At 35.3% G+C, this 25,300-nt stretch overlaps 1 protein-coding gene across 5 annotated transcripts in view; it reads left to right on the top strand.

The window, feature by feature from the left end:
• LOC120417677 (kinesin-like protein Klp10A) overlaps positions 1-25,300 on the top strand; it is a 106,904-nt gene that overhangs the window by 33,433 nt on the left and 48,171 nt on the right. For 2 of the 5 annotated variants that reach the window (XM_039579808.2, XM_039579807.2), the window contains exons 3-4: positions 5,378-5,613; positions 18,718-18,930. In XM_039579808.2, the coding sequence (XP_039435742.1) occupies positions 5,378-5,613; positions 18,718-18,930 (449 nt within the window). Of the gene's footprint in view, positions 1-4,965; positions 5,300-5,377; positions 5,614-18,717; positions 18,931-25,300 lie in introns of those variants that run through there. The other 3 variants (XM_039579806.2, XM_039579805.2, XM_039579810.2) reach the window with 3 other exon arrangements.

The raw sequence follows: 25,300 nt of genomic DNA, 5'->3' as shown, positions 1-25,300 counted from the left end.
TTAGTGGGCGACTTCCCGAAAAGGACAAAAAACTGAGCGCTGAACTTTTGCGTTCCTCCGTCGAGGAACGCAGCACACTCAGAGTCGCAGGGTCAAAGCCCATAATTGTCTACTGCTGACTTATTTATCGACTCAAGTTGTTGTTATTCCAATAACCCTTGGCTGTGTCTCATTGATGAGACGAACGACGAGGGCGTTGACACACACGCACACGAAGAAATTTGGTCAAATTCGGACTTGCACGTGGTCGGCGATGCGTGTCGTCTGCACCTCTTTGTTTCCAAGAGCTTCAAAATTTTAATAAAATTTCTCTCCTGACCCCGGAAAAAGTCGCTTTCGCGCATGATTTCTCGCCTCCTAATTGGAGGGGAAATTGGAAAACTGTTTTTCCCTTCAAACTTGTTTATTTTCTGATCGATCAAACTTTTGTTTTGGTCGAAATCCTTGCTGGTTTGGAAGGATTGTTTGTGTTGCATTGCGCCTGGTTTTTCCTTTGTATTTGTGTGCGGATGTGACGTTTTCGAACTGTGTATTTGTACTGTCCTTTTGTGCGCTTCCTCGACGGAATAGATCGCAAGGGGAAACCAGGTGGTTGATTAATAAATAAAGTATCCGCGGACGGAAATGACGAGGGGTCTCAGCATGGTGTTCAAACTTCAGGTTTATATTTTCTTGAGTAAGTTTAAAACATATATTTGTCCATACTATTTTCATAGATAAAAATGAAGAAATGTGGTTTTTCTCGCATAAAAATTAAACAATGTTTATAGAATAAAAAAACATAATTTTTTAAAATTAACAAATATAGAACAATCAAAATTTGGAACATTCAACGCAATTTTTTTTCTAAATTTGATCAAATTTCATGTTTAGAAGAATTAAACATAATTATATAATTATTATACTCAAACAAAACTAATTTCAACGAATCATATTTGCGATGAACTTAACAAAGTAGGCCTGGCCAATGAAAATACCGAGCTTGATAGTGGTTCACAAGAATGTTTTAAGAAAATTTACGGAGAAAATGCTCTAAAATGTTATTAAAACCAAGTAAAAAAAATATTGTAATTTGATTTTAAAATCGAATGTTCTCTAACACAAACGCAGCCAATTCGTTGAATGTAGAGCGTCCAATTTCCCGTCCCGGGAAAAAAATTCCCGGGAATTCCCGGGATTTCCCGAAAAAAAATATTTCCCGTTTCCCGGGAAATTTGTAAATTTCCCGGGAATTCCCGAAATACAAGCAGAAGTATACATTTCCCTACATTTTTGGCAGCAATGTTTTGAAATTTTACAAAAAATAATAATTGGAGAACCTGATTTGATTTTATTTATTTCCATCTGCTGTTCATATTGAACTAATCAGTTTGTCTGTTAATTTCATGCCAAGATTTAATTCAGATAATATTTATTTCTGAAGCATTCACCACTAGGAATATTAATTTGCTTATATGTTGGACAACAAAACTCATGCTGTTATGGAATGAATATAAATTATATTATTTATGACAACCTTTTTTAATGTTATTTTTGTAATATCATTTGAAAATAAGATATTTACATCTTCCGGCCAAGATCAACATTGAGATTTTTTTGACTTTTTTTTTACCTTGACTAAGTATTCTAGAAATTACATATTGAAGTTATAAATGTATGAAGCACGTGATCTACCAAGGGCGTAAGAGGGTTATATATGAAAAAGTATTACTGAATTTCAACCGCTTTTAAATACTCAAAGTTATTTTAATCTAATTGATTTATTAGGCTGAAAACCATATAACTAAAATCATATAAAAAAAACATGAAAAACAATTAAAAAACAACTTCGTATCAAATTTTCAAGTTAAAAAATAGTGTTTCAAGTTAAAAAGCGCTAGAAATTAGATTTTTAAGGTAAATTCAATGATTATTTATTTAATCAAAAGTTGAATTTTTTGGTTTTTTAATTTTAACTTTGTGGTCACTAAGACAAATTTAAAAGCAATTTTACAGTTGTGGAGCATAGATTTTCACTGTCAAAACAACAAAAATAATAACAATATTTTCTTTCATTTGAGACGATTTCAAAATAAGAAATTTCTTGTGTTTTCTCAAAGTTGCACACTCATTTTGACCATTAAAGTTGCTTTTCTATACAATTTCATTGCAAAAGATTAATCAGAACAGGATTAGAATAATTTTCGTTAAATTTCAAATTTCCCGGGAATTCCCGGGATTTCCCGGGAAATTTGTAAAAAATTTCCCGTTTCCCGGGAATTTTGTAACCCCGGGAAATTGGACGCTCTAGTTGAATGTTGTCATTATTAATAATTCCAGCAAATCCGAGAACACCCGAAAATTTATCACAAAAATTAAAGTGGCCAGCCCTACTGCGTTTTGTTAACCGCAGAGAGGATTCTGTGAACGGGTCACATCTCACAGAATCTACAGGGGAAGGGGGAAAAGGGATGCGTGGACATACCGTAGCAATCGCTCCGCTCCAAGTTTGCATTATTGTTGTGAAATGTTGTGTTTAGTGTAACATTATATAATCAAATGTTATATCATAAATGTAGTTAGTCAATAGCATTTTAAGAGTAAATTACCTTCATAACCTGCTGAAAATAATAAATAACTAATTGAAATAAGGCAGAGCGGACAGCACACCGGTTTATAGTTGAATGCACAAAGAGGTTGAACGAGAAATTGAGTAGAATATTTTAACGAGGATTCCGATAGTTTCAACAGAAATACCTGTAAAGAAGAAAAAAAATACGAAGCTTAGAATAGTGAGAAAAAATGTGAAACATTAAATAAAAACAAATATTTCTAAGTCTTTAAAAAGGCTTATTGCAATCTCTGATGCTGAAATTATGTTTTTGTTTAGTTTATTTTTTTACCTGTTTTTTAAATTTTGTATCTTTTTCTTTTATTTATTTTTGTTTTTTTTTTCTCTTTTAATATTTGTTTATTGTCTTTTTCTTTTTTGCTAATTCATTTTATTTCTGAATTTATTTGTTTAACGTTTGTTTGATTTTTGTTTTAGTTTTTTTGTATTTCCAAGAATAATTTTTATTTATTTTTTTTCAAATTTTATGTTTACTCTTTTATTTGGAATGATACCTTTTTGTTTTCTTTTGTGTTGAGTTTTGTTTTCTCGTAAACCTGAAATTCCAAATTTTATTCATGTGTTTGTTCCTTGACTAATAAGATCGTGTTTTTTTGTTTTAAAAGCTATACATCTGATTGAAAATGTCAAAAAGCTTAATAATCAATTTCACCTCATTGTTTTTATTTTAAAGGAAAATGCAAAGAGAAAAAATAATAGAGAAAAAGTTAATGAAAATAAAACAATTTATTGGAAAAAGAACATAAATAATTATAATAAAAATAGACAACAAACAGTAAAATTATTAATCAAACCGAAAAAAGCAATGGCTAGCAGACAAGAGCACAGAACTACAAGATAGAAGAATAAATTAAAAATAAGAGAAGTAAATAAAATAAGAAAAGAGAAGACGAGAAACACAAAAAAATATTTTAACAAAATAATAAAATGGCACCGAACACTAACAAATTAAATAAATAGAATATTATACGTAATGACAACAACACTAGAAGATAAAAGGAAGAAAATTTAAAAATGTTAAAGGATTTAAGTCTTTAAACATTTTTGAATTTTCTAAACAAAACAGACTAAAAAGTAAAAAAAAGCTATAAGGACTGAAAAAATACTACAAAGACTCAGCATAATAAAATTACAAAAAAAAACTAAAAAGACTAAAAAGACTAAAAAGACTAAAAAGACTAAAAAGACTAAAAAGACTAAAAGACTAAAAAGATTAAAAAGACTAAAAAGACTAAAAAGACTAAAAAGACTAAAAAGACTAAAAAGACTAAAAAGACTAAAAAGACTAAAAAGACTAAAAGACTAAAAAGACTAAAAAGACTAAAAAGACTAAAAAGACTAAAAAGACTAAAAAGACTAAAAAGACTAAAAAGACTAAAAAGACTAAAAAGACTAAAAAGACTAAAAAGACTAAAAAGACTAAAAAGACTGAAAAGACTAAAAAGACTGAAAAGACTAAAAAGACTAAAAGACTAAAAAGATTAAAAGCAAAAGGAGCCATTTTTCTTTTTAAGATTTTTCCATACAATTTTTAACATTAAAATGTAAGGAGTTTCTTAAAAAAGACTAATTAATTGTAATTATTTTTTTATATTTCTTTAAATCCAAACAGTTAAAAAAAATCATTTTGGAATGTTAAAAAGTTTAATAATTGAACGTTACATCTTTTTCGATGTATTTTTTACATAAGTTTCGTGGAATGTGAGAATTTTACAGATGAAAGTATGCAATGTTACATATAATCAGAGTTATTTATTACACACTTTTCTGACACAAAATGTCATCATTTTTTAATGTGAAATTGTTTGTCGAAAAAAGTTGCTTGGTCACTTTCAAAGGTTGATATTTTTAATATATTTCAACAGGCCAGGCCTACTGTGTAAAATTCACCGTTGAGATGTTTCGTTGAAATAGGATGAATGAAGAGCAATGAGCTCACAAAGTTATCCCTCAAATTATTTCAAACATTTGAAACTTTTTCAAGGTGTCAAATTAAATAATTTTGTCCAATCCTCCGACCCCTCGTTGATTTCTCCCCTCTCCCCAAGTAATACCAACAACACAATGAAAACCTAGGGGAGAGTGAGAAAAAAACACACACACTGAGAGACACTCCAAATCGTCCCAACCAGCTGGTCACGTTGACGACTGTCTCACACATGAACCTCCTCCTCCTCCTGCTCTACTGGGGCGCCGAGGGGTCGTCCTCGCCCGCCATGCGTTCGTCGTCGTCGTGGCTGACTTGATCCGAAACATGTGACGAGTCGAGGGGACCAGCAAAAACAACAAACCAAACCAGTCAACTGAAACGGATCGCAGTAGCTGGGTTGTTTTGATATCTCGACGACGTTTTTAGTTTTCCACGCGATACTCAACCGGAGAGAGCTGCTCCCGGACGGGGGTGTTTTCAACGGTGAATCCGGATTTGTGGTTGTCGTAGATTTGAAAAAGTTACAAATTTTTTGGTATTTGAAATGCTGTGGTTGAAGAAACGGTTGACGTCCCTGTTTGGTGGCGGCAAGTCCCGCGGCCGGGACAAGAGTGTCGAGAAGCAGCAACCGGCCGGTTCCGTCACCTCCGGCGGGGGCGGAAGTCAGTGCAGCTTGGCCGTGGGCAGTTCCAAGAACTCGTCCCTCAGAAAGTCCGTGAACAACAACAAGTGCCGTTGCCACAAAGTGGTTTCCCAGTGTAACAACATAACCTCAAAGTTGCTTTTGTCAGAATTCTAATCCGAATCCCTCTTCTCTCTCTCCACCTTCAAAACAGGTCGGGTACATTCCGCGATGGTGTCCCGGATCCACGAGGCGTCACGCTCGGTCACCGTCGAGTGGTACGAGCGTGGCGAAACCAAGGGCAAGGAGGTCGAGCTGGACATGCTGCTGGAGCTGAACAAGCCGGAGCTGCTCGGCGTCGGGGACGGCGGGCCCAACAGTGACTCGACGCTGGTGCCCCAGCTGCACAAGAAGGACCACATCACGCCGGCACCGACGAACCTCGCCAGGGTAAGTGAACAACGGTAGAAATAAGGGTCGGTCATGCTTCATCCGGGTCTTGTGCGGAATTGATCCAACAAGGATCGGAAATCGGGTCAGATTAGACCCTCAAGGACTAAACATAGCTCAGGGTTCTGGAAGAGGGCTAAGTTTAATCCATAAATCGACAACGGAACCAGAAGAAGACGAATGCTTCGTTGGGGTTGACATAGATATCAACGGGACGCGTCACACGACTACACTCAGTTGTCAAAAAAAATTGTCATTCGAGGAATTCTTGGATTGATTAAAAAATGTCATTTTTGTTATGTTCAAATTGACCGGAACGTTGAGCATGTTTTCTATTTGTCCAAAGACAAGTTTCTAAGGTTTTATTTTTAATACACTCAACCCCCGGTGATTGGTCACTTTTTCGTTTGACTCTTTTTTAGTTTGGTTGGTCAAAGTCAAACTAAAAAGTGAGGAACTGTCACTTTTTACACGGCGCACACGCACACTATCAAAACAAACGTTTGGTAGTGTGTGTGAACTCCGTGTAAAGGGTTTTATGGTTGAATTTTACCTCTTTTTATGTAGTTCTACCCAAATTGTGTTCAAGTTATAAAATAGTTAAATTCAATAGAAAAGGATGAAAATTTTACCAGTTCCAGTTTTAAATTATGCATTTTGTTAAGCAAAATCAATAATTTGATTTTTTTAAATTTTCATAATATTTCAATGAATTTTACTTATTTACTCATAAGTTTAGCTAAAATCACATAAAGAAAGTGGTAATAATCAACCATTAAATATGTTACCTTCCCAAATTCAAATCTCTAATTTTACTGTACAATCATGCGAAAAGGGACTAAATATAACAATTGCATAACATTCATGGCATTAATTTGTTATTAAAAAAGCAAAACTTGTTTGAAGTTTATGTAAGGTAAAATTACACCTAAACAGATTTAAATTTACACTTTTTTTACGCATTTTTTTAAATTCCCAGATTTAATATTACTATAATTTTTAAACTGTTTTCAAAGATAAAAAAATACGAGTTGAAATCTCTAAAGGTTGTAAATTCACCCAATTTGTATGTAGTTCTTGCTTAATGTTCCTGAAGGAAAATAAAGTTACATAGAAAAAGATGAAAATTTTATCAGTTTATGTCTGAAATAAGTGAAAAAATGATAAAATAAACAACGGTGATGAAATATTTCGCTGATTACCTGTTTTCCCCTTTTTTAAGCAATAATTAATATTACACAGTAAAAAAAGTTTAATTTAGGAAAGTTGAAAATTCGGTTGCTGAATGTTATTTTTTAGATGTACTTTTACCTAAATTTATGTAGAATAAGTAAAGTAACACTTAAACAGGTGTAAATTTACACTTTTTGAGTGGCAATTTTAACGTGTTTTTAAGGGAAAAATCTTTAAAAATTTAAACTTGCTGTAAGTTTTTCATTTTTTTTGCTGTGAATTATCAGGATTATCTTGACAAATTAAACACAGGAAAAAATATATATTGACGACTTGAGCTTTTTCTAAACATTAGGCAAGTTACGAAAACGCTAATACATAAATTTTAAAGCAATTACACTGTACAAGAATGTCATATTTGGAGTTCTTTTTTTCTGATAAACATTTTTTTTTGTTTCTGGTTGTTTTTCAATATCTCTGACTCAAGGCGGTTTTTAAAACACCCAAAAAGCGAAAAAAAAACTCTAAATTTGGAAAAGTTGACATATTTTGTTTAAAAAAAAGTTTACTATATTCCCCTAATAATGTGTAAATTTACATCTGTGTATGGGTAATTTTTAATATTACACGTAAATTGAGGTAAAATTACATCGAAATAGAGGCCATATTCAACCCTTTTTTTATTGTGTAGCTTCCGAAGTATTTTGCCATTTTCATACACGGAAATAAATCCGAATGTTTTGTCATTAGAAATGTAACACTACTGCAAGTATTTAAAATTTAACCTCAAATACCATTGGATGTAAATTTACTACAAATCATACGTAAACATATTATTTTACGTGTGATTCAGACGATTAAGTGAAATCCCAGGTTTATATGAACTGATTTCACATGTGAACTAATCATTTCCGTATCGAGTGAACTCCACAGTAAAAAAAAGGCAATATTACATCTGGGCATGAGTACACAGAATAAAAAAATCATGGTAAAATTACATCTGGAAAGAGTTACATCTTTTATGTCAGAAAAAAATGTGTAATTTTACCTCTGAAAATGTTAAATTTTACCACTATTCTGGTGAAATTACACCTTCCAAATTTACACTTTTTTTGCTGTGTGCATCATTTATATGAGAAAAAGTGTGTAATTTTACGTCTTAAAATGTGTAAATTTACCAGTTTTTCGCTGTAATGTCATTTCGTTGTAATTCAAACTAAATTGAGGTAATATTGCATAATAAATGAGGTAATATTGAACCTTCCAAATGTACACTATTTTTTCTGTGTACATAATTTATCATTTGTTTTTGCCAAGAAATTTTGGAAAATTTTAGCTTAAGACGCCAAATTGACCAACAACATCGTTTCTAGAATAATGTTTTCCTATCTGCATAGGAAACCCATGGCTATAGGTTGTTTGAAAATTTACTCTTGATTTTATTTTTTTCTGATTTTTGCGAACATTTTTGTACTAAATTTGTATGTACAGTAGGGTGGTTAAAATTTGACTTTTTGCCTTTCATTGAGGGCTGTATAATTGTATCCATTTTTTAAGCCAAAATTCCATATATGAGCTCGATTAGACATGTTACATGATTCGTTAAAATGACTTATATGGTAAAAAATAACAAAAACTGAAACAGTGACTTTCCCAATAAAAAACCAAATGCTCAAATTGAGCTCAAATTTGGGATTTAGGCTCAGTAAGCCAACAAAAATCAGCCAATGGACAGGTAATGGATCGTGAAATTAAATTTGAACAACCCTAATGGAAACCTTCGAAGTTTGTAAGCTTTTAGGCTTCTTTAGACATGGATGGAAAAGCTTTCAAATTGATTATTAAATGCAATTAAATTTATAAGAGTCAATACAAACAAGAACTTTTATAGTAAACAAAAAAAAATCATTGCAATATTACATGTGGGAAGGAGTACATTTTTTAAGTCAGAAAAAAAAATGTAATTTAACCTCTGAAAATATGTAACTTTACACTTTTCTGGTATAATGTCACTTTTCCTAGCTTAATTCTAGATTAAATTTTCAAAAGGTCTGCATAGGAAACCCATGACGGATAGGTTGTTTTGAAAATTTAATCTAGAATTAAGGTAAAATTACATCATAAAAGAGGTAACATTCAACCTTCCGAAAATACAACTTCGAAATTTACACAATTTTTTACTGTGTTTACTTCAATAAATCTGAACTTCAATTTAATTTCTCCAAACTATTACCCAAAATAAATCGAACATTTAGAATTTTGACTTACTTTTTTTTCTAAACAAAGTTCTCTTTCCTATGCACTCTTGTGCAACTGAGTGTACTTTGACACTGGACCGGTACGGTATTGACGGACGAACCTACGGATCGAAAGGGGAAACCGAGGGTGGGCACTTTTTCTTCTCAATTTCGCAAACTGCCAACCGTGACGAACCGGCGGACGCCACCACCAAACCTTCATCCCACCCACCCACTGAAACGCCGTTCGTTACCCATAAAAGTAACAAAAAAAAATGTGTTTAATAAATTTAGCTTCGAAAGTGGACCATCCATACAGCGGGGATTGATCTTCTTTATTAGTTGGTGAACGAAAATGGGCAATTTTAATCGATGGTGGTGCCGTCGTCTTAATGAGGATTGAGGCGTTTTGGAGGAAGGTTTTTTTTTCCTCCTAAATGGAAGCTGCTGTTGTTGCCAATGGGAGAAACTTATGGCATTGTTTAACTTCACATGCTGTTGTCTCTAGGGAACCTACGAAAAAAAAAATATTTTTGAAGGGTACAGTCAAGCCTGATGGGGCTTTAATTGAGGGGTTTGCAATGGGCAATTTGTAAACATTTGAAGGTTTTAATTTCAAAACTCATAAACGGCCAAAAGTGAATTTTGGGCTTATGAAAGGTTGCTTGGCTAGGAATAATCGATGAATCGTGGATTTTTTTAATACTTTGCACACAGTAAAAAAAATTGGATGGTAGAAAATTTGGTTCGTTAAATATTACCGCTTTTTTGTATTTTTTTTTCTAAATAACGTGAAAATTACGTACTAAATTTACGAAAAATACAAATTCAAAGAAACATTCGATGGAATAAAAATATTATGCAATTTTGATTGCAATTGACACAGTTCAACAAGCATTGTGTAATTTTACCACTAAAAGCATGTAAATTGACATCTTCAATTATGTAATATTATTCTTCGACCGTAAATATTTGTAAAATAACATTAAAAGGTTAAACGTTTCAAGCTTTTAAAGGAATAAATAACACTCAATTAGTTATTTTTTTCTTCTACAGTTTGTGTTTTCATATAGTCCTTTAAGCTACACAGTAAAAAGTTCAAGATGGTATGTCAGAGACATAACCGAAAGACATAGGACCAAACAATTTGAATGTGTTTTTGGATTGCTAGTGAAATCTGAAATAACATTATTTTATTTTGTTTTATAGATTTGTCGGCAAAATTGTCATAAATGTTCTCCCAAGGTGAACCTTCCATGAGGGCACCGGCCACTCCAGGTTGTGGTCACTACGGTCGAAATGTCAATTTTCACGTTCAGTATCAAAAACCATGAATTTTGATACCCATATTGCCACAACTCGTATGTTTCTGTAAATGTCCCCCCAGGCCCCGAGGGAACCTTCTTTGAGGGCACCGGCCACTCCAGGTTGTGGCCACTACTGTCAAAATGGCCATTATTATGTTCAGTATCAAAAACCATGAATTTTGATACCCATATTGCCACAACTCGTATGTTTCTGTAAATGTCCCCCCAGGCCCCCGGAGAACCTTCTTTGAGGGCACCGGCCACTCCAGGTTGTGGCCACTACTGTCGAAATGGCCATTATTATGTTCAGTATCGAAAACCATGAATTTTGATACCCATATTGCCACAACTCGTATGTTTCTGTAAGTGTCCCCCCAGGCCCCTATAGGGAACCTTCTTTGAGGGCACCGGCCACTCCAGGTTGTGGCCACTACTGTCAAAATGGCCATTATTATGTTCAGTATCAAAAACCATGAATTTTGATACCCATATTGCCACAACTCGTATGTTTCTGTAAATGTCCCCCAGGCCCCGGGGGAACCTTCTTTGAGGGCACCGGCCACTCCAGGTTGTGGCCACTACTGTCGAAATGGCCATTATTATGTTCAGTATCAAAAACCATGAATTTTGATACCCATATTGCCACAACTCGTATGTTTCTGTAAATGTCCCCCCAGGCCCCGGGGGAACCTTCTTTGAGGGCACCGGCCACTCCAGGTTGTGGCCACTACTGTCAAAATGGCCATTATTATGTTCAGTATCAAAAACCATGAATTTTGATACCCATATTGCCACAACTCGTATGTTTCTGTAAATGTCCCCCCAGGCCCCGGGGGAACCTTCTTCGAGGGCACCGGCCACTCCAGGTTGTGGCCACTACTGTCGAAATGGCCATTATTATGTTCAGTATCAAAAACCATGAATTTTGATACCCATATTGCCACAACTCGTATGTTTCTGTAAATGTCCCCCTAGGCCCCGGGGGAACCTTCTTCGAGGGCACCGGCCACTCCAGGTTGTGGCCACTACTGTCGAAATGGCCATTAATATGTTCAGTATCAAAAACCATGAATTTTGATACCCATATTGCCACAACTCGTATGTTTCTGTAAATGTCCCCCCAGGCCCCGGGGAACCTTCTTTGAGGGCACCGGCCACTCCAGGTTGTGGCCACTACTGTCGAAATGGCCATTATTATGTTCAGTATCAAAAACCATGAATTTTGATACCCATATTGCCACAACTCGTATGTTTCTGTAAATGTCCCCCCAGGCCCCGGGGGAACCTTCTTCGAGGGCACCGGCCACTCCAGGTTGTGGCCACTACTGTCGAAATGGCCATTATTATGTTCAGTATCAAAAACCATGAATTTTGATACCCATATTGCCACAACTCGTATGTTTCTGTAAATGTCCCCCCAGGCCCCGCGGGAACCTTCTTCGAGGGCACCGGCCACTCCAGGTTGTGGCCACTACTGTCGAAATGGCCATTATTATGTTCAGTATCAAAAACCATGAATTTTGATACCCATATTGCCACAACTCGTATGTTTCTGTAAATGTCCCCCCAGGCCCCGGGGGAACCTTCTTTGAGGGCACCGGCCACTCCAGGTTGTGGCCACTACTGTCGAAATGGCCATTATTATGTTCAGTATCGAAAACCATGAATTTTGATACCCATATTGCCACAACTCGTATGTTTCTGTAAATGTCCCCCCAGGCCCCGGGGGAACCTTCTTCGAGGGCACCGGCCACTCCAGGTTGTGGCCACTACTGTCGAAATGGCCATTATTATGTTCAGTATCAAAAACCATGAATTTTGATACCCATATTGCCACAACTCGTATGTTTCTGTAAATGTCCCCCCAGGCCCCGGGGAACCTTCTTTGAGGGCACCGGCCACTCCAGGTTGTGGCCACTACTGTCGAAATGGCCATTATTATGTTCAGTATCAAAAACCATGAATTTTGATACCCATATTGCCACAACTCGTATGTTTCTGTAAATGTCCCCCCAGGCCCCGGGGGAACCTTCTTTGAGGGCACCGGCCACTCCAGGTTGTGGCCACTACTGTCGAAATGGCCATTATTATGTTCAGTATCAAAAACCATGAATTTTGATACCCATATTGCCACAACTCGTATGTTTCTGTAAATGTCCCCCCAGGCCCCGGTGGAACCTTCTTTGAGGGCACCGGCCACTCCAGGTTGTGGCCACTACTGTCGAAATGGCCATTATTATGTTCAGTATCAAAAACCATGAATTTTGATACCCATATTGCCACAACTCGTATGTTTCTGTAAATGTCCCCCCAGGCCCCGGGGGAACCTTCTTGAGGGCACCGGCCACTCCAGGTTGTGGCCACTACTGTCGAAATGGCCATTATTATGTTCAGTATCAAAAACCATGAATTTTGATACCCATATTGCCACAACTCGTATGTTTCTGTAAATGTCCCCCAGGCCCCGGGGGAACCTTCTTCGAGGGCACCGGCCACTCCAGGTTGTGGCCACTACTGTCGAAATGGCCATTATTATGTTCAGTATCGAAAACCATGAATTTTGATACCCATATTGCCACAACTCGTATGTTTCTGTAAGTGTCCCCCCAGGCCCCTATAGGGAACCTTCTTTGAGGGCACCGGCCACTCCAGGTTGTGGCCACTACTGTCAAAATGGCCATTATTATGTTCAGTATCAAAAACCATGAATTTTGATACCCATATTGCCACAACTCGTATGTTTCTGTAAATGTCCCCCAGGCCCCGGGGGAACCTTCTTTGAGGGCACCGGCCACTCCAGGTTGTGGCCACTACTGTCGAAATGGCCATTATTATGTTCAGTATCAAAAACCATGAATTTTGATACCCATATTGCCACAACTCGTATGTTTCTGTAAATGTCCCCCCAGGCCCCGGGGGAACCTTCTTTGAGGGCACCGGCCACTCCAGGTTGTGGCCACTACTGTCAAAATGGCCATTATTATGTTCAGTATCAAAAACCATGAATTTTGATACCCATATTGCCACAACTCGTATGTTTCTGTAAATGTCCCCCCAGGCCCCGGGGGAACCTTCTTCGAGGGCACCGGCCACTCCAGGTTGTGGCCACTACTGTCGAAATGGCCATTATTACGTTCAGTATCAAAAACCATGAATTTTGATACCCATATTGCCACAACTCGTATGTTTCTGTAAATGTCCCCCTAGGCCCCGGGGGAACCTTCTTCGAGGGCACCGGCCACTCCAGGTTGTGGCCACTACTGTCGAAATGGCCATTAATATGTTCAGTATCAAAAACCATGAATTTTGATACCCATATTGCCACAACTCGTATGTTTCTGTAAATGTCCCCCCAGGCCCCGGGGGAACCTTCTTTGAGGGCACCGGCCACTCCAGCTTTTTTTCACCACTGTCGAATTGGCCATTTTTCATAAGAACCGCCGCATCATAGCGACTTCCACGCCGTCCGCTTCGCTCGAATTTCCTCCTTCTGCTGCCGGTGGTTCTTCCTTCTGGTTGCTGATCCTCTTCTTCTATTGGCCGCTGCTGCTGCTGCTCCGCGTCGGCCCGACGTGCACAGTTCGAGTGCTCGTTCCAATGTGACTTGCTTTTGCGAAATTTTCTGCTTAAATAGCGGCACAGCCGGAGAACGGCACAAAAGGGGCGCGGTCTCGAATGCATACGCTCGCTCTGATTGGTCATCTGTCCGATTTGTACTGAAAAATTACTCATTTTGATTGCATGTTTTAAGTGCTTTAACTATGTTTAGTCAGACTATCTATGTAGTTAAACAATAGCTGAAGTCTTCCTCTTTCGATTGGTGGTCCAACCGTCTGGATTGATTCACAGGGAAAAAAGATATAAGCGTTCAAAATGTCCCCTTTTTTAACGCTTAAAAGTGACGCTTTGGATCGAATTTCTGAACTGGCCCCCCAATATAGTAAGTAGAGTCCTATGTCAAAAAAAACACGGTAAAATTACATCTAAAAAGAGGTACATCTTTTATGTCAGAAAAAAGCTTTAATTTTTACCTCTAATAATGTGTAAATTTACATCTGGCAGACGCTAGGAAAAAATATCTGTAATCCTAAAAAAATATCAAACCGGCGATATTTTTTTAAATTAAATATACTTTATTGAATCTTTCTTTTAATAATTACTTTTGATTTACATTTAAGTGGTCAGCTGTGGCCTGTAATCCTTAAATAATATCAAACCGGCGATAGTTATATCCAGCTTACTAAGACCGCGCCCCAACCTGCACGGCCAACTCGCCGCTGTGAAAACTGGACGATCAAAGACGATGTACCTCTATGTATCGTACACATAAAAAAATCATGGTAATATTACATCTGGGAAGGGGTACATCTTTTATGTCAGAAAAAAGGTGTAATTTTACCTCTGGAAATGTGTAATTTAACCTCTTTTCTGGTGTAATGTCAGTTTTTCAGCCTAAATTGAGGTAAAATTACATCATAAAAGAGGTAATATTCAACCTTCCAAAATTACAGCTCCAAATTTACATTATTTTTACTGTGTATATGCATTACGGAGCACATAGCGGTACATTGGCTTTGATCGTCCAGTTTTCACAGCGGCGAGTTAACCGTGCGGGTTGGGGCGCGGACTTAGTAAGCTAGATATAACTGTCGCCGGTTTGATAACTTTTTTTTTTCCTCATTGTACCTAGTGTTACAAAAATGATAAATTATATACTGTTAAAGTTATATAAATGAACAGTGTTTAAATCACGAAAAGCAAACTATAGCTGAAGAGCCACAGCTGACCACTTATAATGTTAATCAAAAGTAATTATCAAAAGAAAGATTCAATAAAGTATATTTAATTTAAAAAAAATATCGCCCGTTTGATATTTTTTAAGGATTACAGATATTTTTTCCTAGCGTCTGCCAGATGTAAATTTACACATTATTAGAGGTAAAATTAAAACTTTTTTTTTTACATAAAAGATGTACCCCTTTTTAGATGTAATTTTACCATGTTTTTTTTTTTATTGTGTATAAGATTTCCAATGTGAATAGGACATTTTCAAACAAAGCTCTTTGCTTTGTGGGTGTTTTTTTTTTCCTTCAGTAACACATTAAAAAATAGTGTAAATTTGGAAAGTGTAATTTTGGAAGGTTGAATTTTACCTCAATTTAGACTGAAAAAGTGGCATTACATTTGAAAAGTGGTAAAATTACACATTTCCAGAGGTAAAAAAATCCAGAGGTAAATTGTACCCCTTCCCACATGTAAGTAAAAAAAATGTCACGTCTGCTAAAACATGCAAACATAGTTTCATGATGATTTTTTTTCCTAAAATAAAAAATGATTTTTTTTCCTAAGATAAAAAAAAACTGTGAAAACTTAATTCTAAATCTAAAATTTTATTGTCTTGTTGGATAACTTACACAGATAATTTATGGAAATTTTCGTTTTTTTTGTCGCATGGCAAGCTTTTTTAATTTAATTTAAAAATCTTAATCAATTTTGAAAAATTAAAATAACATTTAGAAACATGTAAATTTACACAATTTTTAGGCAAAATAAAAAAATTCTGACAAAATAAAACCGGTCCACATTCCCAGATACAATATTACCATGTTCTTTAAATGTGCAGTTTGATTTAAAAAAATGTCCTGATTTAATTTGTCATAACACAGAAAAAAAATTATATTTTGAAATCTGAGAATGTTGACAACTTTTGTGTCAGAAAAAAATGTGTAAATTTACATTTTTTAATGTGTGTCGTTCTTTAAAAAAAACTAACCAAATTTTTCAGAAGTCACAGGCTTTTTTAAAAAATGATCGTGTTTTAAAAAATAAAAAAAAACTCTCAAAAGATTACGATAATCAAGAATAAGTTGTTTTTTTTAATTAAAAAAATCAGGATAAGATTGTATTTTAGAAAACGGACTTTGTTTAGAGCTGCGCATGTTTAAAAGAATTGAAATATTCACAAAAATATTGTGACAATAAAGAAGAAAAGCTTGTTTTTTTTTTAATTCATAAAAATTTACAAAATGTTTTAGAAGCTTTTCTTCAAGAATTGCTTAAGTTTGAAATGAAAGAATGAGAAAACTCACAATATGATAAAATAAAAATATGTAAGGCTGGTACAAATTTTCATTAAAGTTTTTGTAACCCCTACCGCCCACCGCCCATCAAAGTTGGCCTGAAAAATCAGGGGGCAAAAAACATTTTTTCAGAAAACTTCAAAATTTCAATGGAAATTTAAATGCAATCAGCTGAAATTGATTAAAAATGCATTCACCTGCGCTGCCCACCATTGAAAAAACGGCTAATATCCACTTTTGGTAAAAATGAGATATCAGCACCAGGCGGTAGACGATGTGTGGAATCATTCCATGTAAATTTAGGTAAAATTACATCGAAGTAGTAGTAATATTGCACTTTCAACATTCCAAAACATTTTTTTACTGTGTACAGATGTAATTAATATTACATCATAAAAAAGGATATGTTGAACCTTCTAAATGTACACATTTTTTACTGTGTAATTTTACCTGAATTTATGTGGAATAAGTAAAATTACACGTAAAAAGATGTAAATGTACGCATTGTTAGAAATAATGTTACAAATTTTTCTGACATAAAAATTTCCTAGGTGTAATATTATTATGATTTGTTTTACCGTAAAGTATATCACAATAAAATTAAAAACATGAAAGATAATTTTCAATGCTCAAAACCTCTATGATAAATTACACTCCAACCACGGAATGTCACTTGCAAAAGTGCACACTCGATAATAAATGTCCCCTACCCACTGTTGCTGTGCCAACAACATAAAATTGCATTACCATTAAACCAATTTGCAATTTGCATCCGACACCAGCAGCAACAACAACAGCAAGCCAAAGAGACCAAAACCGTGATATGATTTACGAACAATTTTAAAAGAGAGAGAATCCCTCCGCCCGAATCGCTGCTAATTGAAGCTCGAGACTTGGGCAGAGATATATGTAGAAGAAACTCGAGTTTTATGTACGATTAGGGTGGTGCGAATTTTTCGCACCACCCTAAACTTTTGTTTGAAATTTTGGTTTTTAAACGTTCATTGTAAAACTTATTTGAATAGCAATACAATAGAAATTTTGATGAGATTGTTCTCTAAAACTTTCCCGAAGAAAGTATGTTGCTAAATTGCTTCAGTGAAAAGATACAGCCTGTTCAAAAACTGGTATAAAATGCCAACATTTATACCAGTTTTGAATTAGCTGTATCTTTCGACAGAAGCAGTTTATCACCATACTTTCTTCAGAAAAGTTGTAAAGCTCATCCTGGACTATATTTCTTCGGTATTGAATGTCAAATTGAGCCACCCCAAAAACACATACAAAGAGGTGGAAAAGCAGTGCAACGGGGATTACGCGACCCCGATTCGCGGAAATCGCGTTCGGCGTTCCGCCGGCACCATGGGAACCGGCCAAATTTGTTTATACCCCCTAAACTCGGATTGCGCCGCACGAGGATCCGGACAGGAAAATCCATACTTTTTTGCTTCAATTAAACTAATCGTGCTGAACAGTTCTGTTTTTTCGGCGTTGGTGGTGAATCCTTTATTCAGCATTTCGGGCACTGTCATAGTAGCGTGAAGGAATTTGATTAGCTTTTTTTTTTGGCTTCGTGGGCAGGTTGGTAGTCTCGCCAACCAGCGTTGGCCAGGTTCCGAGGAATACCCGGAAAAATTCTGACATTCCCGGGGCATTCCACGAGTGACGATAGCCGGCTCCGGATCGGCCGGTTTTTTGAACAGTTTGTGGGTGTGGTTTTTCGTGGATTCAATTGTTAGAAAAGTGAATTTGAAGAGCTCTTGGAGACTGACAGTTGAGTGACGAACTCAGGACGGATAGGGCGGTGTCAAGCCGACAACAGTGTTGTGACTAGTGAAAAAAGTACTTTGACAGCATTTTGGCGAAAACCTGGATGAAGCATGTTCCCGATATTCTTTGAGATCAATTTCAACGACTTTCACAACAATAACTGCTCTCGAAGGGGTAGTGACGGATCCAGTGAGAAGGTTATTGTCCCAAGTTCTTCTTCAACCTCTCAATTATCTCAATCTGAAAATCTTATACCAATTGCAATCGCTGCGAACTGTCAAAACAATCAAGGTCATACAATCATAGGTTGGTGCCTAATTAAAATCGACAGACATTGTTTTGACAGTTCTCTGAAACCATTAGAAAAAAAACCAAGTATTCATCTCTTTATACCAGTTCATACCTAACCTCAAAATCGCCCACATTTACTAACCTAACCCTTCGCAATCCTCTTCTCCCGTACACTCTCTACCTCCTGAAAACATCTGCAAATGTCTTGGTTGATCGAATCTCCCGGCCGCCGTCGTCTTCCCTCAGGAATCCTCACAGTCCTCCGCCGAGGACGATGGCTTCCTAGAGGACCAGGAAGATCCCACCCAGCAACTGCTGCTGCACAACAACGGCGTCAACAACAACAATGGCTCGAGTACCAATGGAACCAGCAGCAACGGAACGACCACGATCGGAATCGGAGGCGGTGGCGGCGGAACTATGCCCATCAGCAGGTCCACGAATGCGGCAACGAAAACGGTATCCGATTTCTGCGAGATTTCTAGTGGAGTTATAGTTTTTGGTTGAGTTTTTGTTTGGAGTAGTGTTTCCTTCAGTTTCAAGTTACCTTTAGTTTGGTTGTTCCGGATTAAGTTCGGGGATTATCTTTCTTCGTCTTGTTTAGTTTTTGGTTCGTTCTTAGTTGGAGTTCTGATTGCTGTCTTTCTGTTGAGAGTTTTCTTCCTTATTGGATTTTCTGCTTTCGTACTGTTAGTTGCACCGCAAATTTCTTCGAGTTTTATGCACTATTCTTCATGTAAATAAGAGTTTTAGATAGTTGATGTAAACCGAAATTTGTATAAATTAAAATTGAGGTTATCTTTTTCCATCTTTCATCTGATATTTTACTCTTTTTTAATGCATTATTTTTACCTGTGTATATTCTTGCGTGACTCGATGCCAGATCAAACGGTTTTTGGTCTCATAGAAGCCCCTGAATAACGTCCTAAAATTTTGGCACGTTTTGTTAAGCCTATTATTTTTGACTTTGATTTTTTTTTCAACCAGATTTTGAAACTTAAATAACAACTCCGTAGTTCAGAACACGCACCATAACATTTCCGAAGAAAGCATGGTGCTAAAATGCTTCTATAAAAAGATATACCGTTCCCAAAACTGGTATAATTTGTGTATAATTTGTATCAGTTTTAACTTCACTTATCTTTTATCTGAAGCAATTTATTAAAATAATTTCTTCGGGAAACTTTGAAAGAGGTTGTTAATGGCCGTCAAAAGAACCAGAAACATCAAAATTCTGACATTCTGAAAATTTAATATTCGTCAAACGTCAAACCACTCCATTATTCTTATTCATTAAATTTTTAATCAAATTTAAAAAAATACAGTAGCAGTGGAGTGCATATAAGCTCTATAATTTTCCCGAAGAAAGTACGGTGCTAAAATGCTTCTGTCAAATGATCAAACGTGCTCCAAACTGGTATAAAATATATACACTTTATACCAGTTTGAATACGCTGTATCTTTTGTCAGAAGTTATTTAGCAAAATATTTTCTAGGGATAGTTATAGAGAATATTCCTGGATTATTTGTAAATATATTTATTTCAATGTTTGCTAGATTTATTTAAATTTTAGATTAAAATACCCTGTTTGTTCACCACCAATTTTTTGAACATTTCCATCTTTGGCCAATTCTTTGCTAACAATTTCTTATACATATATAAAAAACATACAAACTTAAGCAACCTCCCAAAATTTGGTAGAGTCCAAACTTTTCGCATTTCATTTCAATTTGACTTGGGAATTTGTATGGGAAAATCTGCTTTTACATTTTGATTTTCACTAAATGATTTTCACTAAATTTTTCAAAAATCTCTTCGTCATTACCGAAGAAAGTATTGTGCTATTTTGTTGCTGTCAATAAATTCAGCATACGCAAAACTGGTCTAAAATACTTAAAATACGTTTTAGACCAGCTTTGAACACACTGTATCTTCAAACAGGGGCAGAATGGCACCATCAAATATCAAAGAATTTTCTCAATTTCAACGCTGTAGTGGTGTTGAAAAAAATTGTTCAAATTAAAAACTAAAATAATCAAAATGAGCAGTTCTCTCAGATTTCGATCATTCGATATTTTTTGCACTTAGGAAAATCAATTTTCAATCGGACTTAGAAAACATCAATTTTCCTGTTTTTAAACCTTTGCATGGCAATATCTCAGCAACTAAGGGTCGTATCAGCAAAGTTCAAAAGTGCAAAATATAGAGAATTTTCTCAGCTTTCCAAAAATATGTTTTTCAAAAGTGGGCACACATGTGCACTAATTTAAAAAAATGAAAAACTGCGACTATTTTCAAAAAAGTCACCTTAAAAATGGATTTAACTGAAAACGGTGCACTTTATCAAAATTTCACTGAAGTACTTTTTTATTGCAAATTTGATTTTACATCGAAAAATGAAGTTGAAAATTTTTTGCGATCAATTTTTCGATTTTTTGAAAAAATCAGTATTAATTCAAAAATTCATAACTCGCTCAAAGATTTTTTGCACAACCAGGAAATTTCTGAAAAGTTGAAATTTGATGACCTCTAAAACATATCAAAAAATAGAAAAAATCTGGAGTTTTTTTTTAAAAGGACCAATAAACTAAATTTTCAGTTTTTCAATACCCCTGACTCAAGGCGGTTCTAAAAACACCCAAAAAGCAAAAACTGGAAATTTGGTTTATTGGACCTTTTCAAAAAAACTCCAGAAATTAAAAATAGTGTTTTTATGCAAATCAAGTTTTAGTGACAAAAAGTTAAATAAAAAATCATCAAAAATTTTTTACCGTGTATCATTTTTTTTCCTGTGTAGTCCATATCTATACCTACAACTTTGCCGAAGACACCAAATCGATCAAAAAATTCCTTCAAAAGATACAGATTTTTGAATTTTCATACATCATTTTTGTATGGCCAGCTGCCAAATTTGTATGGAAAGTTATATGGACAAACTAATAATGCAAAATGGCTTCTTTGGGCATACCGAAGGCACCAAAAAAGATTCAGTCGGATTCAAAAATACAAAAATTAAAATTTAAGAAAAAATACCGATTTCGTAGAGAATTGCTCAAATACAAATGAGATGGCGTTTTCCATACACGTTTGAACATTAAATTAAAAACGTAACGCGCAGAGTGTGAACGATTATTTGTGATCAAACCTAGACAATCTTGTAGGGTTAGCGAATAACATATTGCTGAAAAAAAATTAAAAGAAATCGTAGATTCGAAAATTAAAAGATTCGATAATTTGAAGATTTTATAATTCGAAGATGAATAGTTTCTAAGTTTGGAATTTCGACGTCTCGAAAATTCGAAGATTCATTGATTTAAAGTTTCGATGATTTGATGATTCGATGTTACCAAGGTTCAAAGTTTCGAAGATTTATAGATTCGAAGTTTTCAATGATGCGAAGATTCTACGATTCAAAGAGGCAAACTTTCGAATATTTGCAGATTCGATGGTTTGATGGTTCGATTTTTTTTATAACCGATGATTCATAGATTCGAAGAATTCGAGTTTCAAAGATTCGTTGATTCGAAGATTACGAGTTTTGATGATTCGAAGATTCAATGATTCGAAAATTCGAAATTTTTATTTGACTTTTGGAAATTTCGAAGATGCCAAGATTAGAAGTTTCGAAGATTCGCAGATACAAAAAGTCGCAGTTTCGAAGTTTCAAAGATGCGAAATTTTGAAGATTCGAAGAATCGATGTTTCAAAGATTAGAAAATTCGAAGATTTAAAGATGAGAAGATTCAAAGTTACGAAGTTTCGAACTTTCAAAGTTTTACAGATTAGCAGATTTGATGATTCGAAAAATCGATGTTTTGACTTTTGGAAATTTTGAAAATTCATAGATTCGAAAATGCCAAGATTAGAAGTTTCGAAGATTCGCAGATTCAAAGCATTCTCAGTTTCGATGATTCGAAGATTCAAAGTTTCATGATGCAAAGATTAGAAAATTCAAAGTTTTGAAGTTTCAAACTTTCGAACATTTCCTGATTTGAAAACATGACGAATTGAAGTTTCGAAGATTCGCCGATTCCAAGTTTCAAACATGCGAAAATTGAAAGATTCGAAGATTTAACGTTTTAAAGCTGCGAAAATTCGAAGGTTCAAAGATGCGAAGCTTCAGTATCACGAAGTTTTGATTCGAAGATTCAAAGTTTTGAATTTTTGATGTTTCGAAGATTTTGAATCGAAATTCGAAGTTTCGAAGATTCACACTTTCGATGATTCATAATTTCAAAGGTGCAATGATTCATAAATTCAAAGTTTCGAAGATACGCAGTTTCGATGTTTTGAAGATTTACAGATATGATATTTTGAAGTTTTAAATTTTCTTAGATTCGAAGATTTATAGATCTTATAGAAGATTCTCAAATTCGAAGACTCGATGATTCGATATTTCAGAGAAGGGGAGAATCCATAAACTTCGTGGACATTTTGAGGCGGGGAGGGGAGGGGTGCTTTGGCCATTGTTCACTCTCAATATAAAAACGATTCTTTTTGTATGGACAATTGTCCACGAAGGGGATGGTGAGAGGGGTCTGAGACTTCGAAAAATGAAAGTTTCTACGTAGTTTATGAATGTTCTCATGCAAAAAATTAATGTTACGAATTTTCCAACTTTCGATGATTTGAAGTTTTGAAGTTTCGAATTTTAAAAGATTTAAATTCAAAGATTCGATGAGGAAGTGATAGATAGATAAATGCACACAAAAATAAAAAAAAATCTGAAATATGAAAAACAAAGGACCAGAGAAGTTAAATTTTAATATTTTTGAAACAACTTTTTCACTGTATCAATTTTTAATGGAAACACATAGAAAGGCTCAAATCGCGATGGCCACACTAGGTGGGGAGGCAATTCAACACGAAAAAAAACAAGACATGAAATAAAAACTCACAAAATGAAAAACTCACTTGACGGGCAGGGTCAAGTTGGAGGCAGAACACGAAAATCAATCCGAAAAGCTGAAGGCTCTTCTTGTGCATTTGAGCAATTGCAACTTTTCGGCATTTTTTTTATTTTTACTTTTTAGACCGGATGGCATCGGAAATTAATCGTCGATAATTGCCACACCGAGCCGGGAGGATTACGTATCTCCAATTTTCCAACCTACGGTACCGTGAGTTTACAATTCACTTAGCCAGCACTAATTTTGGAGGTCGTCGGACGAAGAGCCTGTAACCGTCGTCTGCCTTCATCTTTTCCACCCCCAGGGGGGGGGGGGGGGGGTACAATTGGCTTAATCACTTTAAAGTGGCAAATTTGCTCATCATCTGCCTGAAAGAAGCTGGTTAATTTCGATCGGTTGGATCTATTTTACTGTTAAGTTGGGTGAATTTGGTCAGTTTATTGATTTTGATAAATGAAAAAAAAAAAACAATTTTTTGTAGTTTTTCTGTAATTAAGTTTCAATAGATTTAATTTATTTTTATGAAATTGACTTAAGATTTAAACAAACAGCTAAAACACCAAAGTCACCCCATTTTACAGTTTCAAACTAACTTCTTCATTACAGAATAACCGAGTTTAAATCCAAACTTAAAGTAGTGGGGGCAAAAGGGAGGGGAGCCAATTTGACGACGAGGAAAAATCAATATGTGGAGCACCAAAAAAAAAAAAAAAAAAACAAACAAAATGGGAAAGAAATTGAGAGAAGTGTGATGTCACTTTTTTCTGAAAAGGCTTATAACCAGTCCGTGTGCTCAACTGAGTCACACACACTCAAAAGCGTAGACAGCGGCTTTAGGGAGGAATGTTTTTTAAAGTTGACACTGGCTGGCTGGCGCTGACTTGGCACGCCAAGAATTTGGAGCGTGACGCGGTCCGTCATCGCACAAAAGAGTTAAGGTTAGGAGGCTTGGGGAATTTTTCGCAGTTGGGCGTGAATTAGGCAAGTCATCAAAACTAGTCGAGGAACGGTTAAAGTTTCGCGAACGAAATTTCTTTGATAAATAGGGCTGTAGGATTTATTCTTACTTCGTTTCTCAAAAATTAAAATAAATTTAATATTGTTTACCATTCAGGATTAATTGAAGATTTTATCTGAATTTTTCAGGATTCAGAGTTATTCATTTGCTTTTTTAATGTTCAAAAATTGACAGTTTATTTTTTTCAAATGTAAAAAAATCTAAAAATACAAAAACATATAAAGAAAAACGAGCAATTCCAGCTCATATCAGGATTTTTTCTGGTACTTTTGTACCCGACCCTCTCCGATTTCAATGAAACTTTGTAGACATGTTATCCTAGGCTTATATAAGCCATTTTTGTGTATATGGAGCCAATAGTACTCGAGAATAACAATTGAGAAGGGCGTAAGGTATTTAAATATTTTTGTATTCTGTAATTTAAAAATTACTGTATCTCGAAGTCGTTGCGTCGTATCAAAAAGTGGTCAAACACAAACTTGTAGGAAATTGGACGGGCTATCTGATAAAAATACACTGAAAGAAAAATACACGCCACATCTATGAGATTTTTTGATTTTTAAGTCTAAAACTTAAATATAAAGGCGATGTTACGATTTTTTTTCGTTCAAAATTTTTGAGGAAATAGCCTAAAATGTTACTAAAAGACTGACGAAAAATGCAGGAAGGTAAGTCTCTCCTAAAAAAATACAAAAATCATTAACTAAAACTGTTTTTTTGAAAAGTGGTCTAAACGTCAAAATTTTCAAAAATCGGTAGTGGGAATCGATTCTCCAGACAATTTTACATAAAAGTCTCCATATTGACCATTGTCCTATGTCCAATCCTTGGGAAGATACAGCGGTTTTAAAAATAAAAATGTTGAAAAAACGGGATTTTTGGTGGTTTTTGACAATTTCT

This window comes from Culex pipiens, chromosome 1 (genome assembly GCF_016801865.2).
Source record: "Culex pipiens pallens isolate TS chromosome 1, TS_CPP_V2, whole genome shotgun sequence".
In the NCBI taxonomy this organism is placed as follows: Eukaryota; Metazoa; Arthropoda; class Insecta; order Diptera; family Culicidae; genus Culex; species Culex pipiens.
The sequence above is the reverse complement of the archived record's forward strand: the minus strand, read 5'-3'. Positions and strand labels throughout refer to the sequence as shown.